Source organism: Odocoileus virginianus, chromosome 33 (genome assembly GCF_023699985.2).
Source record: "Odocoileus virginianus isolate 20LAN1187 ecotype Illinois chromosome 33, Ovbor_1.2, whole genome shotgun sequence".
Classification (NCBI taxonomy): Eukaryota; Metazoa; Chordata; class Mammalia; order Artiodactyla; family Cervidae; genus Odocoileus; species Odocoileus virginianus.
In genome coordinates this window covers 24,152,859-24,173,367 of record NC_069706.1, presented here as the reverse complement: position 1 = coordinate 24,173,367, position 20,509 = coordinate 24,152,859, and the positions used below count along the sequence as shown (strand labels likewise).

At 43.8% G+C, this 20,509-nt stretch overlaps 1 protein-coding gene across 3 annotated transcripts in view; it reads right to left on the bottom strand.

Annotated features, from left to right (window-relative positions):
• Nucleotides 1-20,509, bottom strand: part of KATNIP (katanin interacting protein) — a 228,664-nt gene that overhangs the window by 122,987 nt on the left and 85,168 nt on the right. For 2 of the 3 annotated variants that reach the window (XM_020907922.2, XM_020907926.2), the window contains one exon: nucleotides 16,742-16,870. The exons of the other annotated variant lie outside the window; for it this stretch is intronic. In XM_020907922.2, coding sequence (XP_020763581.2) covers nucleotides 16,742-16,870 — 129 coding nt within the window. The remainder of the gene's footprint in view (nucleotides 1-16,741; nucleotides 16,871-20,509) is intronic. 3 annotated transcript variants of the gene reach the window in all.

Below are 20,509 nucleotides of genomic sequence, written 5' to 3'. Positions count from 1 at the left end.
GGGAAGGGAGTGCTAGAGGCAACTGGTGGGTAAAGCTGCTAAACAGGGATGCCGCTAAACATCCTAGAAAGTACAGGACAGGTCCCACAACAAAGAATGATCTGGTCAAATGTCAGTGGTGGTGTGACTGAAAAAGCCTATGTGAAAGGGAGCACATATTTACCAAAGGCATTTAAAAAGATAATAACAAGGTCTTCTAATTGAGTGTACTGACATGATCCATGCAACCCGCATGGAAGCCAGACTGAGGTCGTGGCTCGTGTCTTCAAAGACTGATCGTGGTGGGCAGTTGGAGGACAAACAGATTTACTGCTCCTCCACAGGGAAACGTGAGCTCCTGGGGGGCCTGCTGTTTAACGCAAAGGCACTGACTATAAAGCAGTAATCCTTCACAGTGGAACAATGCTCTGTACTTTACAAAACATTTTCAACTCCTTCTCTCATTTGATCCTCAAAATAACCCTGCAAGATAGGTGGGTGGGGTGAAAGCTACTCTAATGATAACATGACCTCCTGTTACAACGTGATGAGCAATTGACTCCTGTTCTCAGCCCACTCTCCCCCCAATCTCAGATGGGGTAGTCTCCAGTTTTATGTTATGCAGAGGAGAAGGCAAGGCTGAGTGAGAAAACAGAGGGCAAACTCTTTGGGGCTTCCCTGGTGGTCCAGTGGCAAAGACTTCCTGCTCCCAAATGCAGGGGGCCTGGGTTCGATCCCTGGTCAGGGAACTAGATCCCAAATGTTGCAACCAAGAGTGTGCATGATACAACTAAAAATCCCACATGCCACAATGAAGATCGAAGATCCCACGTACCACAACTAATACCCGTGTACCGCGACTAAGACCCAGCACAGCCAAACAAATAAATAAATATTAAAAAAAAAACAACAACAACAAACAGTGGGCAACCCCTCTTTCTGCCTCCCTAATATTCTCGTCCAGTTATGCGGGTCAAACTGATTAAATGGGTGCCAGCAAACTGGAAGATTTCCTAGCTGGGAGACTGCTGCAACTTCCAGGAAATCTTGGTCAGTCCCAGGGCCCAGAATCCTGCCTACTAATGTCTAAGGCTGAAGAGAGCCATCCATCATCCACTCCCAGTTCCGGGAAATATTTGGATGGAACATTAGGACTCAGCTTCCCTGGTAGCTCCGATGGTAAAGAATCTGCCTGCAATGCAGGAGACTGGAGTTCAATCCCTGGGTTGGGAAGATCCCCTGGAGAAGGAAATGGCAACCCACTCCAGTATTTTTGTCTAGAGAATCCCATGGACAGAGGAGCCTGGCACAGAGTTGGACACGACTGAGCGACTAACCCTTAGGATTCTAGAACCCACGGTCAGCTAAGCAGGTTCCCCCAGCCTCTTCTTTACCTTCACCAGGTGGCAGCCTCATAGTTTAAGTGACTGAATTTCTGGAGTCCCCCCAAGTTGGCGAACTGAGGTCTATAACCTTCAAGTAAGTCCAACTTGTCACAAAGATTAGATGGCAGGGTCATGACATGTGCCCTCAAGCCCTGCTCCCTGCTCCTTCTAGATTACCCAACTATAAAACAGACTCACTTTCATGGTCCTACCAAGGGGAAGATGATGCAGCCACTATTATCATCTTTTTATTCCTGCACACAGGTGTGCTCCGGGGCTAAGGTAATGGTGGGGAGTGAGCAAAGTGAAAGTGTTAGTCGTTCAGTCGTGTCTGACTCTTTGCAACCGCATGGACCATAGCCCGCTAGGCTCCTCTGTCCATGGGATTTCCCAGGCAAGAATACTTGAGTGGGTTGCCATTCCCTTCTCCAGGGGATCTTCCTGACCCAGGGATCGAACCTGGGTCTCTTGCATTGCAGGCAGATTCTTAACTGTCTGAGCCCCCAGGGAAGCAAGGTGGCAAAGTCTCAGACAATCAACGCACGAAGAAAAGGGAACAGGGGGCTTCCCTGGTGCTCCCAACGCAGGGGCCTGGGTTCAGTCTCTGGTCAGGGAACTAGATTCTGCATGCCTCAACTAAAGATCACTCATGCCACGACCAAGACTGAAGATCCCGTGTGCTGTAACTAAAACCTGGCACAGATAGAAAAATATATATATATTTTAATAAAAAAATTTAAAAAACTATGGTTCTTGGATGCCAAGTAGATTCTAAGAGGTGGGTCATGATGGATGCAGGGCAGACAGTTGCAGGTAAAGAGGAAGGTAGTGGCAGAAGTGGGGATGGGAGACACAGAAACAGCTAACTCGAAATGAACCACATGCATACCCTTCACTGTCGTCCATCTAGAAATTTATCCTTCAGCCTTCAGCAGCAAAGACTGTTGAGGCGTCGTTGATAATAGAGAATGATCTGCATATTCATCTGTCAGAGATGGGTTACATTACTAATAGAGCAGGCGTCCAGGGAGCCGCAGGCAGCCCTTACAGAGAATGAGGCAGATCTTGTGTGCTTATTCAGAAAAAACAGGTTTAAGTGCAGGAAGCACGTTGACAAATGTACCTATAAACCTGATTTTTAAAATAATTATATCTGTATGTATGAAAGTGAAAGTGTTAGTCTTTCAGTCGTATCCAACTCTTTGTGACCCCATGGACTGTAGCCTGCCAGGGCTTCTCTGTCCATGGGATTCTCCAGGCAAGAAAATACTGGAGTTGGTTGCCATTCCCTTCTTCAGGGGGTCCTCCTGACCCAGGGATTGAACCCTGGTCTCCTGCATTGCAGGTGGATTCTTTACCATCTGAGCCACATACACATAGGCATACAAAAAGCCTGGAAAAATAAACATCAAACTATTAACAACATTCTTTATTAGGGGTGGCATTATGGGAGCTTTGTTTTACTTAAATGTTTTACCTTAAATGGCAATTAATTTTTATTTATATACTTTTGGCTGCACTGGGTCTTTGTTGCTGGACTCAGGCTTCTCACTGAGGCGGCCTTGCTTGTTGCAGAGCACGGTCTCTAGGTGTGCGGGCCCAGTAGCTGGGGCTCTCAGGCTGGTTGCCCCACAGCATGAGGAATCTTCTCAGATCAGGGATCAAACCCATGTCCCCTGCAACAGCAGGTGGATTCTAATTCACTGTACCACCAGGGAAGCCCAGTTTTACTTAATTTTTCATTGTAAGCATTGTTCTCAAGTTTATAAATAGAAAAAAAAATAGGTATTTGTATTTACATTTAAATCCTGCTCCTTCCTCCTGAAATTAAATTCCCTATAGGGGTGGTAGGAACAGTGGTGTGGAGGACCCTCTACAGTCAGTTGTCTGAAAAGTCCCTGATCTCTAGCCCTGGAACATCTTCTCTCCGAAAGAGTGATTCAGAAATGGGTGAGCAGTAGCACTTGACACCATCAGATGATGGAACAGCCTGACTTCCTGTATCCAATCAACAGCGGTCCAGATTCGAGAGGAACAGCATCATCAACATTAACAGAAAGAAACTGCGGGCATGTGGAATTGGTGATGGACAGGGAGGCCTGGCATGCTGCAGTCCATGGGGTTGCAAAGAGTTGGACACGACTGAGCGACTGAACTGAACCGAACTGAAATATACCACTCGTAAGTCCTTCTCAGGAAGAAACTCCAGAGAACAAGATCCAAACAAAGAAAAGTAAAGTCAAAATAAAGAACATGGGGGCTTCCCTGGTGGTCCGGTGGTCGAGAATCAACCTTGCAATGCAAAGGACACTGGTTCGATCCCTGTCAGGGAAGGTCCCACATGACTCAGGTAACTGAGCCCGGGTGCCCATGCTCTAGAGTCCGTGTTCTGCAATGAGAGGCTACCCCCGTGAGAAGCCCTTTTTCTGCAACTTGAGAGGAGCCCCTGTTCGCTGCAACTAGAAAAAGCCCTGTTCATGGGATGTAGCAATGAAGACCCACTGCAGCCAAAAATAAATAAACAAATATTAAAAAAAAAATAAACACAGACTAGGAGACGCTGTGATGAAAGGTCTAATAGTGAAAACTGACGCTGTTTAGTGATTAAAGAAATAGAGGGGACCCTTGAACAATACAAGGGGCTGGGGTTGCTGATCCCCCAAGGGGTTGAAAACCCATGTACTGCTCTCTCTGCCTCAAAAGCAAAGGAATTGATCAACAACTTGCCCAAGAGCAGAAGCTGAAGCTGAAGCTGACTGGATAGATAAGGACTCAAATCCTAGTTCTTTTAATTCCACATATTGTGATCTATAATGGAGCATAAACTCTTCCCTACACTTACAGATCTATAAAACAAAAATATAAGAGCTGTATTTATTTAAAAAAAAAATCTGTGTACAAGTGGACCCATGCAGTTCAAACCCATGTTGTTTAAAGGTCAACTGTATTAGACAATCATGCGTATGCAGGTCACGAAATGTAACACTCTAAGCCTAAGCTCTTAGCTAAGCTCACAGAACTGGAAGAGGGCAGACAGTGTGGGTGTACCCTGGCCTCATTTTCCATAGCAGATGAGTCAGTTCAAATCCATCTTAAGTGGAAACAACGGAGTGTTTTTTTAAATGGCAACTCTGGCCTCTTAATAGTTTGTTCATAATTTATTAAACTGATGGAATATTTTAAAAAATCTTACTTGTGATAAAGAAATCTGAATTTCAATCATCCCTTCTGTTTCAATTTGGTTTTTCTCCTTTTAAACTAACTCAGATTTAAATGCCATAATTGTATTTACTATGTATATACACATATATAGTAAATATATATATGTATTATACATAAAAGGGGCCTAGATTCTGCATGGCTGCTATCTTCTTCACAAAGGAAAATAACACATTTGCTCATATTGGAAGAGCAAAATGTAGGAACCTAGGCCCTTATAATGCCCATGTGATCTAAAACCATCTGTTCCAGGGGCAAAGGGGAGCTGAACTAAATAGCCACATTCCCTCAAGAAAGTTATTCAAACCCTTTCCATCTGGAAAGATGGGGACCTTGGGCTGGTTGCTTTGAAAGCCAACCTGCCGACACTTCAAAGGGATACCATGCTGGGCCATCTACCAGTGGCTTTGAAGCTATCATCCCGAAATGCCTTTGTGAAAACTTACTTTACAGTTTTGCTTCAAAACCTTGTTATATGCAATTTCAATGCTCAGCCCTTAAAATGTTCAGTTCAAACCCTTTCAACAGAAAGCCTTCTGCATGGAGGCCAGCTGCAAACACCACAGGTGGAAAGCAGATGACGGGGCGGTATACAAATTGGCCTCCTTGCTGGAGAGCCAGGGAGGAGACGGAGGGAAGGAAGGATGCTGGACCAGTGGCTAAAATGCAGCTGAGGTTTGATGGTCAGTGGATTAGTGCCTTACATTCCTGGTCTTCCCTCTTTTCTGTTGGGCTAGGAAAAGAGCAAAACCAGACAGGTCACCATAGCACACAAAATGTCTGCAATAGTAGTGTGTGCATGTGTGTGTGCTAGTAGTGCATGCGTGCATGCTAGGTCACTTCAGTCGTGTCCAACTCTTTGAGATCCCATGGACTGTAGCCCACCAGGCTCCTCTGTCAATGGGGTTTTTCAGGCAAGAATACTGAGGGTTACCATTCCCTCTTCTGGGGGATCTTCCCCACCCAGGGATCGAACCTGTGTCTCTTACATCTCCTACATTGGCAGGCGGGTTCTTTACCACTAACGCCACCTGGGAAGCCCCTGCAATAGTAGCAACAGGAGCTATAATATCAACAACTTTTGCTACATATCAGGCACCAAGCTAGCCCCTCTATGAACCTCATCTCCCTGCAGTTTCCCACCATCCCTGTGTGAGGGTGTCCTTATCTTTTTTTTTTTAATTTTTGGCCACACTGGGGGGCATGCAGGATCTTAGTTCCCCTAACCAGAGATCAAATCCATGCCCCCTGCAGTGGAAGCACAGAGTCTTAACCACTGGACTGCCAGGGAAGTCCTAAGTATCCTTATCTTACAGGCTCAATTCACTTATGTAGCAGCCCAAGGTCATGAGGCTAGAAAGGGCAGAGCCAGAGGTTTGGATTAAAGATTGTCTGTCTCAAAAGTCCAGGGTTTTTCATCCCGTGCCCACATTTATTCCCTGCCTGGCACCAGTGCCTTGGAAGCCAGTGGTCTCCAGAGTGAGATGAAAGTCAGGTTCTCTGTGATCATCGATTGGTTTACATAAAATTTATCACATCTGCCTGTAAGAGCTTTCGATACAAAGCTGCCGTGAGGCCACTATACGTGTTAAAGCGTGTGTTTGGTATTAGTGGATGAAGCATTAAATCTGTAACCACAGTCAGAAAGGGGAACAGCTCAGTCTAAGTTCTGGGCGTTGGTTCTGGGCCTGACTCCAGTCGCCCTATGTCCCCAAGCCCCCAGCTCTCATGTGAGAAAAACTGCCCTGACAGTCTGACAGGTTGTGGAAGTGATGCAATGAGATAATAGCTATGAATTAGTCTTTCATGATTGCTGTAACAGAGGTCTAGATTTTACAGAAAATTTAACAGTGAGATGACAGCATATTCTTTTTTCTTTCTCAGACCCTATTGACACTGCCGACAAGAAGATCAGATGTTTAGACCATGAAGCCACACCGGATACTTTAAGAGAGTCCTCAAGAGGAAGCAGCAGTCTCTGGGGAAGAGGTCACAGATACACACTGAACCCCTCATCTCTCATTTGATCAGCAATTTTATAAAAATGGAATTCACATGCACTGTTAGTTGCAATAGTTTCCAGTAACTCCTACTGTTTGATATGAACCATTTTACAGATATTAACCTGCCTGGAAATGATTTTTACCCCGCAGGAAGGGGTTAGTTAACTAATTTGTCCTTCCTTTCATTCATTTCTTGTCGAATATATGTGTCCCCATAAGCAGGTCTGATTGCTAAGTGCTAGGGACAGAGTGATGAATAAGACAGTGTCCCTGCTCTCATGAAATTTATAATCTGGCAACAAAGACAGCTATTCCTTAAGAAATTACAAGCATAACGAGTGTCAGGAACCCATGTCTGAGGCTTACCAATCTACACCTCAAGCCTGGTGGCATCTAGACCACAAACTCCCCAGAATTGAGTGATGAGCTCTAATTTCAGGGTCCCAACTGTGTATTTTTAAATCACTTTTCTTTACATCAATTTTCACAGAACTATGGCTAGAAAAATTTGAGTTATACCGAGCGTCAATTACCGGTGCAATGTTTTTGCTTTTCTGCTACTTTCTTACACCCCTCATTCAACCTTGGATTTACTTTCACTGATTTTCATTCAAAGATAAATAGATGTTTGAAGCCCTTCCCCCAGAGCTCCAGTCTCAAATGTCCACTATTATGAAGGGAAAGCCATCCGCCTCTGAGTGCGTGGAGTGATGTAAAAAGAGCACAGACTCAGGAAGCAGACGGGTACCATTTCCTGGCTGTGATACCCTGGGCAAACCCTGTGGCATCAGTGTGCTGTGGATGCCTCACATGAGCCTGCCCAGAGCCAGGATGGGGGTGGTGGCTGAAAGATCATGAGAAGGACATTGTATAGCGATGGCGGGATAGAGACCAAACAAGCCAGCATGCTGCTAGAAATTCTGAGGAATTCCTGAAAGGCAAGAAAGCAGTAAAAGCAGAGGAAACGACAGACTAAAACAAGGGCAGTAAAATTTTCCATAGAAGGAATTGTGTGTGTGTGTGTGTGTGTGCGTGTGTGTATGCGCACAAAGCAAGTCCAGAGTTAATCCCCAGTTCTATTAAGTAGAGAGATGTTCACCTGCAGGCTGATGCCTGAATGCAGGCACTGGGGCAGGAAGGCAGGGCAATGCCCCAGGAGGTCATTGTCCCCAAGGCAGACTAGGAGCTCCCATTCCTGGAAGGGGAGCTAAGGCACACAGCTTCCAGGAGCGTGTTGTGCCCCAGCCAACATCAGGGTCAGGTTACACCGAATAGAACAGACAGAAGAAGGACTCTCAGATACAAAGATGAGCAGACAACCAAGAATGACCAAACATTTATCCAAACCCTAAAGACTGGCACAAGATAAAACTTACCAAAAGAACAAATATACAATGAAAGAAAGTTAAGAGAGTAAGTAGAAGAAGGGACTTCCCTAGTGGTGCAGTGGATAAGAACCCGCCTGCCAATGCAGGGGACATGGGTTCCTTCCCAGGTCTGGGAAGATTTCACGTGCTGCATAGCAGCTACGCCCTAGAGCCCATGCTCTGCAGCAAGAGAAGCCACCACAATGAGAAGTCTGAACACAACAGAAAGTAGCCCCCACTTGCTGAAACTAGAGAAAGCAACAAAGACCCAGTGCAGCCAAAAACAAATTAATTTTTTAAAAAGCAGGTAGAGGAAGACTTTAGAATACTGAAAATTAATGTCCCTGGAGAGATTTAAGAGGACATTTCGTCCACAAAAAAGAAACAACAAAAGATCTCCGGCATCCTAGGTGGCGCTAGTGGTAACCGGCAGAGATGAGGGTTTGACTCTTGGGTGGGAAATATCCCCTGGAGGAGGGCATGGCAACTCACTCCAGTATTCTTGCCTGGAGAATCCCCATGGACAAAGGAGCCTGGCGGGCTACAGTCCATAGGGTCGCAAAGAGTTGGACATGACTAATGTGACTTAGCACGCCCACAGAGATTTTAAGTTTTAATTTTATCATTAACATTTTAAAAAAGATAAATAGCAGGAAAAGCTATTTAGTGTGCTACAAATTCAAGCCAAACCATTTCATAAGAACACAGTATAAAAAGATAAAAATATGGAAGAAAACTTAGGAGACTTGAAGATCTGGGGCAACATTTGTCCAAAAGAAGCTCCAGAGGATAGAACAGAAACAAGGAAAATAGTAACAATAACAACAACAATAATAATAAGTGGCCATTTTCCAATGCTAAAGAAAAACACAGCCTTTAGAATGAGAATACCCACCTAGTCCAGACAAGGACCCAGGATGGCTTTTTCCTTCATAATAGTGGATGTTTGAGACTGAACTCTGGGGGAGGGGGCTTCATACATCAATTTATCTTTGAATGAAAAATCAGTGAAAGTAAATCCAAGGTTGAATGGGGGTGTAAGAAAGTAGCAGAAAATGAAAAACATTGCACAGGTAATTGACGCTCGGTATAACTCAAATTTTTCTAGCCATAGTTCTGTGAAAATTAATGTAAGGAAATGTGATTTAAAAATACACAGTAGGGACCCTGAAATTAGAGCTCGACACTTTATTCTAGGACAAAGATAACGATACTGATATATTCATATGGTAAAAGGAACAACCTTGACTCTATAAGCACATGATGACAGAGATTTGAAATATATAAAGCAAAACAGAAAGATATAATGGAAAATTGACAAGTTCACAGAAATCACCCAGATTAAAAAGACAAAAATTGAGTAACACTCTATTGCAGTGGTTTGCTAATGAGCATAAGAATTTTCTGGGAGTCCTATTAAAAATACAGATACTGAGCACCCTGCTCCCTTCTAAACTCAGTTCTATATCTTTTAATGGAATATGAGAATTTATTTTCATTTTAGATTAAAAATCTTTTATTTTAAATAAGAAGCTAGTGATTCTGATAAAAAGCGGTCTGGGACTATACTGGGACCTGCATAATTGCCTGGTTAAATGGCACAATTAATAGCTTGCTTGAATCATGAAAACTTTATACCAGAAAGAGAATGATTATTCTTTTGAAATACCATAGAACATTCACAAAAAATGATTTGGTAGACAACAAAGTCTCCAAAACTTCCAAAACAACAGAAATCAAACAGACCAAGCTCTCATCACGATGCAGCAAAATTAGAAACTAACACAGAAAGACAGACAAAAATTCTCTACTTAGAACATTTGTAAAACTCCTCTAAATAATCAGGGAAAAACTCTAAAATCACAAACCAATTGAAGTAAGTGATAAGGAAAACACTTACATACGTAAAAAAATTATGAGATAAGGGAAAAGCAGTATTCAGAGGAAAATATGTAGCCTTAAAATCGCTGTATTAGAAAATAAGTCTGAAAATAAGTGAATTAAGCATTTAAAGTAAGAAGCCAGGTATGGGACGGGGCTGGTGGAGAATCAAAGCAATAAGCTAAACAGATTAGGGAAGGAATCAAGACAAAAGTTGAAATGAACTGAAACAAAATAAATTAATAAATGACAAAGAAAGAATGCATGTTCAGTAGAACTGAAAGCTGGGCCTGGTTTGCTGGGTAGAGAGCGCTTTTCCTATTTTATTCAGCTTACTTCTTAACTGTTTGAACCTCTTCTAATGGGAAATCATTCGTATATTAGATGTTATATAAAATGACACAAAATAATATGAAAATACCTAAGAAATTCTAAGTAGGCTATAAATACAAGAAATAAAAAAGATTATTTATTCTAGTATTGATTCAGAGATCGTTTTACATTTTTATGAAGATTGAAAAGGATGCTTTAGGAAGTCAAACACCATTTAGTATCTTCACTTACAGGAATGCTCTATTGGGTGAAAGGATTACTATGTCTCTCAGATCTGGACCTGCATTTCATGGATATTTGTGCTTGTTCAGCATCACTCCACATGAATCATTCATGCTCATCACTGAATTATTTCTGCTCAGCTGGCTTTGTGCGGTCTGACCTACCTTCTCAGGAACCAGTCTAATGCCATCAGCCAGGTGGTTCTTTGGTCTGAGCTATCCAGCTAGGTATCTCTGGGTACATTCATTCAGGACACTATGCCCTTGATGGTTCTGGGTACCAGAGGGGCTAACTCAAGTACCAATGGAAAGGACAAAAAACTCAGGAGGGAACAAAACTTTCATTGTCTAAATCAAAAGTTACAAGCTGGTGGTGTGTAAACCAAATCTGACTAGGCACATTTTGCTTGGTCCACAGAAAATCTTGAATCAGTTTTGCTGTTGTTGAGTAGCTAAGTCGTGTCTAACTCTTTTGCGACCCCATGGACTATAGCCCACCAGACTCCTCTGTCCATGAGATTTCCCAGGCAAGAATACGGAGTGGGTAGCCATTCCCCTCTCCAGAGGATCTTCCCAACCCAGGGATTGAAACTGTGTCTCCTGTATTGCAGGTGGACTCTTTCCCACTGAGCCATCAGGCTTCATCACTGAAGCCCCTGTGAATTAGTTACCAACATAAAAATATGGGAGAAAATCACAACACAAACAAGCCCAGACACTTGGCTTCTCTTATAACTAGAAAGGCTGGTGTCACTGGGACCCTATTTCCACATGATGACAAGTCGGCCGAGCTATGTAGAGACCATTCCCTATGTCCCCACTATGCCCTGCCATGCCCTGACACCAAAGCCAAGTGCTGTCCTTCTTCCCCCCAATCCCTGCCAACGAGCCACTCATGTAACTTAAAATATTCATTTTAATTAGCACCATCTGCCAGAAATCCCAACATTTCAGAATCCAAGCTACATCTCCCAAAATGACTCTTCTACCCCAAGCAGCACAAAAATTCTTTTGTCAGATTATGTGTCCTGATTCATAGTTTGGAAAATACTGTCACCATAATTACAACCTAGCGGTGTGATGACTGAACTCAGCTATGTGTGGGCTGGCCAGGGGGCCTAATCAACATCTCTGCCATGCTCGCTCATTGATTCACTCAATCAATTACTCAATTCACTTGCTTTACAAAGATTTGCAAACTAACTCTAGGCCAGGCATTCTTCTAGGGACCAGAGACACAGCAGATCTCTGCAAACTGAAACTTAGATCTGGGGTGGGGGAAGGGTGTTGCAAGCCCTAAATCTGTAACTTGCAAATAGCCTCCAGAAATAGTCCTTGAGATGAGAGGGGGGCTCCACGAATTATTATGTATCCTCTGCAAAATCCTCTGGATTTTGGCATACAGGAACATCTATAAACTTCCTCTGGGATTTATGATTTCAGAGCTGACAGGCCCAGGAAAGACCTAATCTACTCCTTTTTGTCATAGGGGAGGATATGGGGCTCCAAAAGAGTGTGACTTAGCTAAGGCCCTCCAGAGTTTATAGAAAAGCCCAAACTACCCTCTCTGGACTTGCTGAGTCTAATCTTGCTCTTTCTCCTTCCTAAAACAGGAGCCACAAACTCCCACATCTTCAGAAAATGTACTGTTGTGTGAAATAGTAATGGGAGCCTTGGTATTAGACTATGTGGAGTGGTGAGGACCAGGGCAAACAGAGGGCTCAGGCTCAGAATAAAAGTTTTCTAATTAAAAATAAAACAGCAACAGTGATGATTACAGTACAACCCCAGGCCAGCCAATGAAACACGCTTGTGTGTTGAAGCTGGCTCTTGAGGTCACGTGTCCAAGCCCTTCTCTTTGGATACATTTTCCACTTATTGATACCTGTCTGCCCTTCCTGGGTTTCCCTAGTGGCTCAGTAGTAAAGAACTCTCATGCCAATGCAGGAGATGCAGGCTTGATCCCTGGACCAGGAAGATGTCCCAGAGAAGGAAAGGGCAACCCACTCCAGTATTCTTGCCTAAAAGATTCCATGGACAGAGGAGCGTGGCAGGCTACAGGGGTCACAAAGAGTCTGACACAATTTAGTGGCTGAGCATGCATGCATTTACCCTCATCTTGAATTTGAGCACGGTTTTTTTTCAAGTCATAACTGATTAAAATATCAATAACCTCAGATATGCAGATGACACCACCCTTATGCAGAAATTGAAGAGGAACTGAAGAGCCTCTTGATGAAAGTGAAAGAAGAGAGTGAAAACCCTGGCTTAAAACTCAACATTCAAAAAACTAAAATCATGGCATCCGGTCCCATCACTTCATGGCAAATAGATGGGGAAACAATGGAAACAGTGACAGACTTTATTTACTTGGGCTCCAAAATCACTGCAGATGGTAACTGCAGCCATGAAATTAAAAGACGCTTGCTCCTTGGAAGAAAAGCTATAACAAACCCAGACAGCATATTAAAAAGCAGAGCTATTACTTTGCCAACAAAGGTCCATCTAGTCAAAGTTATGGCTTTTCTAGTGGTCATGTATGGATGTGAGAGTTGGACCATAAAGAAACCTGAGAGCCGAAGGATTGATGCTTTTGAACTGTGCTGTTGGAAAAGACTCTTGAGAGTCCCTTGGACTGCAAGGAGATCCAACCAGTCCATCCCAAAGGAGATCAGTCCTGAAGATTCATTGGAAGGACTGATGCTGAAGCTGAAACTCCAGTACTTTGGCTACCTGATGTGAAGAGCTGACTCATTGGCAAAGACCCTGATGCTGGGAAAGATTGAAGGCAGGAGGAGAAGGGGACAACAGAGGATGAGATGGCTGGATGGCATCACTGACTCAATGGACATGAGCTTGAGCAAGCTCTGGGAGTTGGTGATGGAGAGGGAAGCCTGGTGTGCTGCAGTCTGTGGAGTTGCAAAGAGTTGGAGAGTACTGAACTAGACTGAACAACAACAACAAATCCTCTCTTACATGTCCCTATTTCTTATGAATTGTTTTTTCTCAAGCTGGAGACATATTTTGAACATGTGCCATGTTTTGAATGTGACCAAAGTGAGGAAACCAAATAAGAAGGGTGCATATTCATTGTCTTAATATAATAATGCCTTAATAACACAAAACAAATTTACTGTCTCTCTAAAATTCACCTTTAAACAACCTAAATAAAATAATTTAGTCAAAAATATAAATAAAATAATTTTATACTAAAACACTTCTAAAATAGATTGACTTCCTTGTCTTCTTAAAAAGAGTATGTATAGTAAACATAATTTAGTCTTTTCATAATATGTATGGTCGATATTCTGGATAGAAATTGATCTGTAACACAGGAGATATTGCCAGGAGCTATTATGCTTTCGCATCTTTCATTTATTAAGTGACATCCTCTCCTGACTGAGTTCGCAGAAGTGCAGGAAGAGGTTTGAAGACAAGGGCAGAGCCCCTCCTATCCTTCTCTGGCTTTTGTGAACCTATGGAATTTTGTGGTTGTTGTTTTATTGTTTTTCTTTACAGTTATTTTAATTTTATATGATGTAGAGGAGATTTTAACTTCCAATTTTAACATTTCTTTCTTTTAGAGTCCCCAAATCCAAGCCACAAACTTCAAATGATCTCAAAAACTTTCCTTTCATTTGAAGTTAACTATAATCTTCAGTCCTGAATATTCTGAAATCAGTCTTGAATATTCACTGGAAGGACTGATGCTGAAGCTGAAACTCCAATACTTTGGCCGCCAGATGCAAAGAACGGATTCATTTTAAAAGACCCTGATGCTGCGAAAGATTGAAGGCGGGAGAAGGGGATGACAGAGGATGAGATGGTTGGATGGCATCACTGACTCAATGGACGCGAGTTTGAGTAAACTCCGGGAATTGGTGATGGACATGGAGGCCTGGCGTGCTGCAGTCCATGGGGTCGCAAAGAGTCAGACCCGACTGAGTGAATGAACTGAACTGAACTGAACTAATCTTCAGACCTTCTGATTCAGAATCCCCAGGAGTTAAAAACTGTTAAAAACTAAGTGACCGCCCATAAACAAGTCTCTTAGCTTAAAAAATAGACCTAATACATGCAACTTAAACAAATATCCTTAGTGATTCCTGTGCCTATCAAATTTTAGGATCCATGGCTCTCTCTCTTTTCCTTATAATGGTGGTTCTCAAAGTGAAGTGAAAGTGAAAAGTAGTCATGTCTGACTCTTTGCAATCCCACGGACTATAGTCCATGGAATTCTCCAGGCCAGAATACTGGAGTGGGTAGCCTTTCCCTTCTCCAGGGGATCTTCACAACCCAAGGATAGAACCCAGATCTCCTGCATTGCAGGCAGATTCTTTACCAGCTGAGCTACAAGGGAAGCCAGGTTCTCAAATATTGCTACCAATTATAATCATGTGGGGAGCCTAAAGAGAGGAGTCTTGTTTGAGCCTAAACAGGATCAGAATCAAAACCTTTGGATGACGGAACCTGGGCATTGGTGCTTATTTTATTTAGTTAGCTATTTACTTTTTATTTTGAACTAATTTCAGACAATACCAAGCCATCTCGTGTACCCTTCATCCAGTTTTCCCCATGGTAACATCTCACATAATGATAGCACAATCTAGAAACTGACATCAATACAATCCTAAGTTTTTTTAAAAAAACTAGGTCTCAATTTTTCACTTTTTTTCTATTTCTTTCTTTGCTGATGCTTAGCTCTATTGAAGCAGCTTACCTCCTCCCTAATGAGCTAGCTTCTTAAAAACTTAGTTTGAAAAAATGTAAAACCCACAGAAAATTTATCAGCATAGTGTAATAGAAGGGTACAATGAATACCCAAATACCCAGCACCTACATTCATCAATTCTTCACCAGTTCTCTGAGACCTGAGAACAAGGACCTTCTCTTACATCACCACAATACAATTATCGAATTCAGGAAATTTAACATCAACACAATATTATTTTCTATTATGGTTACAGTATTATATAATATGGTTAATTTTTAAATTTCATTAATTTCCCCAAACTATCCTTAAACCACCTGCCCCTCCCCCCAAGATCTCACATTACAAAACGGTAATATCTCTTGAGCCCCCTTTAACCTGGAACAGCCTTTCTCAGTCTGTTAATGCAACTGACATTCCTGAAGACTCCAGGCCAGTTGTTTTATAGACTGTCCCTCAATTTGGCTTTGTCTGGTTGTATCCCCATTGGATTTCACTTTTGAAAAACATTTTCCATCAATGTTCCCAGCCTTGGGTTCAGTGGGGAAATGTTTGGCAGAGGAGCGGTCTTCTCCATCATTGTTTAAAACATACCTGATGGATGGCCACCTCTCAACACCTTCCTCCCAGGCAGAACATCAATAATATTCATAATAGACCATGCCCCTACGGAGACCTGGGCCCTTTCGGAAGCAAAAACAACGTAATGTGATTCCTGGCCTGTGATTGCTAATTTCATGGAACAAGGAGTCCTAGGGTCAGGGTTTCCAGTCTGGGCTTCTCTGAGACTCAGACAAGCGACAACATTTCTCATGTCTGTTTCCTCGAACTATAAAAGGAGAATGAAAATACCTAGCACTTAACTCGCAGCATTAATGAAAGCAGTGATGGGTGATTTATTCTCCACTCAGTACTGGTCACTGAGTAAGTGTTCATTTAATGTGAGCTTTTACTATCACTCAAGAAAATGAAAGTGATGCGGATGAACCTAGAGTCTGTCACACAGAGTGAAGTCAAAAAGAGAAAAGCAAAATAGCATATATTAATGCATATATATATATATATATATATGGAGTCTAGAAAAATGGTGTAGATGAACCTACCTGTAGGGCAGGAATAGAGGCACAGATGTAAAGAACGGGCTTGTGGACAAAGTGGGGGAAGGAGCGGGGGTGCTAACTGAGAGAGTAGCACTGATACATACACACAGCCACGGGTAAGATAGGTAACTAGTGGGAAGCTGCTGTCTAACGCAGGGGGCTCAGCTCTGTGCTGTGATGACGTAGAGGGGTGGGGTGGGGGGTAGGAGGGAGGCTCCAGAGGGAGGGGGCATATGTATACATATGGCCAATTCACTATGTAGTCCAGCATAGGCTAACGCAACATTGTAAAGCAATTATAGTCCAATTTAAGAAAAGAAAAGCATGGCATCAAGTCAAGTCTCTCATGTGTTGTTTGAAACCTGGTGGGTGGACCAGAGGTGTTTTTTTTTACATCCAATCCTGTTGTGATCTGTGCTGTGTTCCCAGGTGTAAATGGAGATTCTCCCATGAGGGGGTGGGGTGTCTATCCTATGGCCCAGCTATTTTAGTACAGAGAAGACCCTGACCTCTGACAGTTAGGATCTGAAAGTCCATCTTACCATTACATCCTGAATAGTTAAGAGGATCCTTTCTCTGTCCATACTGCTTGGAAGGTCAGGGCGTTCTTTTGCATTCGGAAGGGAGAAATTAAAATCACAGGCCGTGGTGCTGGTGGGAGATTTGGTATCCTAAGGACAAGGAGAAAGAACTGGGCGTGGTAAAAGCAACTTACATCCCTGGAGATAAACGGGGTCCTCTTTCCCCTCTGTTGGTCTCCATGCCTCCCCTCATTCATTCTCACTCTTCAAGTTCATCTGTTGGAACTCACCCCTGCTTTACCAACGTCACTTCAAGACACAGCTGCTAAGTGGACCAGGATTCACACTTGGGGCCACCAACAACCAGAGCCACTGGTTGAGTGGCTGAAGTGGGTTCAGATGTCTGAGTGATACAGGTATTGTGAGATGGCCCGAGTATGTTGTTGCCTATAAACGGTGGGACTATCAAAGAGCCTGGATGGTATAATCCCATTTATGTGAAATGAACAATAAAAAAGAAAGAAAGAAAGGAAGAAAAAAGGCACTTGCTTAAAAGTTATTTATATGGTAATCTGAAACTGTGGAAGTTCCCAAGCTAGAGAACTGCCCTAAAAAAAAAAAAATAAAAAAACAACCCTCCTTAAATCTCACCGTTGAAATTAATGGAGGGTGACTGAAGGGATTTACTGAAGAGCTCTGCTGGGGACAGAGTAGGACAGGTGGGTCACTGGGGGATGCTCCACCAGTGGGAGAACCACCACCTAATCTACACAGCACCAACAGGTGGGTGAGATGTCACGGGCCACGGCAGAGTCCATATGTGGCAGCCCTCCTGGTGCCACATGGGTTGGCACGCGTCTCTAAGTGTCAGCAAGTAACAATGACTTCAAAGCCCTGGGTTGTAATTGTGGGCTAACATCTAATTCACGCCGCTCCAGGATCTACACGATGGAAAGAAAAACTCAAGAAGGCTTTCTGGAAGTTGCCACAGTGGGCAAACCTTCTTCCCATGACCTGTCATGCTCTCAGGGACTGACGAGATAACTAACCACAGAAAACACCCACTCACTGGGAACAGGCCAGGACCAGAACATTTCCGATCAACTATTTCATGTTGGATATAACTGATATATACCGCAGAAAACACCACTCAATGGGAATAGTCCAGGACCAGAACATTTCAGATCAACTATCTCATGTCGGATATAATTGATATATACTTTCAAGGAATATAATGTATATATGCAATTTCCAGTCTGGATAGTCATGTACCTACCTATTCACAGTAATAGTCTCCAGGGCAGTGGGATTATGAGAGGGCTTTTTTTTTTTTCTTTGTATCATTTTGAATTTTTCATATTGATCATGCATTATCAGGGGGAAAAGGGATAACTTAATCATAGAAAACAATATGTACTTTCATTCCTGGTCCTTAAATGGAGCCAAAGGCATTTTGATGGAGACTTATTAACCGTTGCAACACATACCCCAAAGAGAGCCAACGTGACCAGGATCGGGCACTTGAGCAGAACCCTCTGGAAAGAAAGAGGTGCCTTCCTTCCCCTGGAGTTGTTAAGCTGCTCAAAACCCTACAATAGCTCCTCCTCTGACTTGTAGGAGAATCCCTCCGTCTTGAGCACAGCTCTCAAAGCCCAATGTCATCTGAGCCCTGGCTCTGTCCCTGGCCTTGCCCCCTTGCCCGCCCAGCTCTGGCCACACCAACCTGTGTGCTGTCTTCCCTCCTGGGGGCCCCTGTGCCTGCTGCCCGCTGTGTGTGGAAGCTACGCTCCACCTGCTCACTCGCGGGCTTCCTCGAGGCCCTTGGTCACACAGCACCTCAGCACGGGCATGTCCCCTCCTCCCATGTAACACGGCAACCTCTGCCCACTTCCTCCTGCTCCTCACTCTGCCCTAAGTGTTAAAAAATATGTTAGTCGTTAAGCCATGTCCGACTCTTTGTGACCCCTATGGACTAGCCCGCAAGGCTCCTCTGTCCATGGGGATTCTCCAGGCAAGAATACTGGAGTGAGGGGCCATTCCCTTCTCCAGGGGATCTTCCCAACCCAGTGATCGAACCCAGGTCTCCTGCATTGCAGGCAGAGGAATATTCTTTACTGTCTGAGCCTCAGATGTGGGGGGGACCATGGTGCCTGAAACACACTTGTCTAAGGGGACAGCTATCCCCTAGCTCCATGCATGGCTGTTATGGAAGAATGTGATTCCCAAATCTTTCGATTTTTCAAGAAAAGCCCCCAGTGCAGACTGACATGGAATCTCCTGATTCTTAAATGTCAGCTAGTAATTCACATCTTTCTAAAAAGCACAGTCAAGGGGGAAGGGGAGTGGAGGCCAACAGAACATGTTTGCACATGCCCGATCTGTGAACTTGGAGCGCGGAGAAACTGAAGTCCACTAAGGATCTGAGGGAAGGCGAGAAGGCTGGTGTGTTTCAGCAGTGAAGGGCAGATGAAAAGTACACACACGGACAGCATGCCTTTTGCTCCACTTCAGGCTGCACTTGCAAACAGTGTGAGGGGGACTGAGTATATTTAGCCAGGCCTTTTTTTTTTTTTTTTCCTCCCTTTCCCTGTTCAGATCGCATCTCTTAAGGTTTCTGCCTTTGTTGAAACCTGGCGTGGCCATTTTACTCTTTCACTTAGGAGGAAAATAACTCCAAGGGGAAATTGACTGTGAAGCCTCACGGAGTGCCCCCTCAAGATGGGGAGAAAAAGGGAAGGAGGAAATACAATCAAGCACTCACGGTGGAAAAAATTAAGTGCGGGCGAGTGGGGCGATGCTGCTCCATAGCAGGCGCACCCAGGAATGCTAATGGAGCTTAATAGCTTGTGAGGGACAGGCTGCCTGGTGTTGCAGGGAACTTGGGAGCTTGCAAAGGAAGGAATATATGTTCATTTAACGGGGTGGGGGTGGCGGTGGGGGGTACCAAATGGCTGAAGGAGGAGAGAGGATTAACATGCTTGAAGGGCACTCAGGCGGGGCTGGGGCTGAGCTTGGCTTCAAACCAGCCTCCCCAGCGAAGGGAAGCTGAAAGCTGTTAGCACAGACTCCTCCTGAGCAGGGAACCTTTGGTTGATTCAAAAGCAAGCGTGTGTGTGTGTGTGTGTTGTGTGTGTTCTGTGGGAGGTGGGTGTTGAAGGCAATAAAGGCCACAGTTTTGCCCGCTGCAAAATCCCATTTCTATGGACTGTTTACAGAGACAAGGTCATTGGGTCCTTCCATTTAAGAGCATTTTTTTTTTAATCCAGGAAGAACAAAAATTTGCAATTAACGTTCAGATTTTCTGCAGCCGGAATGTGAAACAAAGTGATCCCTTGCTCCTTAATTGTCCTTCCTTGACGAGCAAAGAAGGGAAGACCAACATGCAACGGTGATCAAAGGAATGTTTCCAGGGTGACATTCCTGTCTCCTTTGTGAGTCATTTTCATTCCAGAGAAGCAGGTTTCAGGTACAGAAGCGGCGGGCGGAAGGAAGAGTCTGTCCTGGGGAGGCTGTGGAATCTGCAGCTTGGGTCCACGGCTGAACAATCTCATTCTCAGCAAATGGGGCAGGACTGGCTCAGCAGCTTGACTTTGCCTCCTCTCTAAAATTCAGCTTGTACATAACCGTGGCGATAATCTACACACTCATCCTAATTACAAAATCGATGCCCTTGAAATAAAACCCCATTCTCCATCCCCACCCCTACCCTGCTCACAGTGCACACTGTCCGGTTGGCCCCCTGCTCCTCCGACCTCATCACCTCCTAACTCCCCTTTGCTCACACCATGC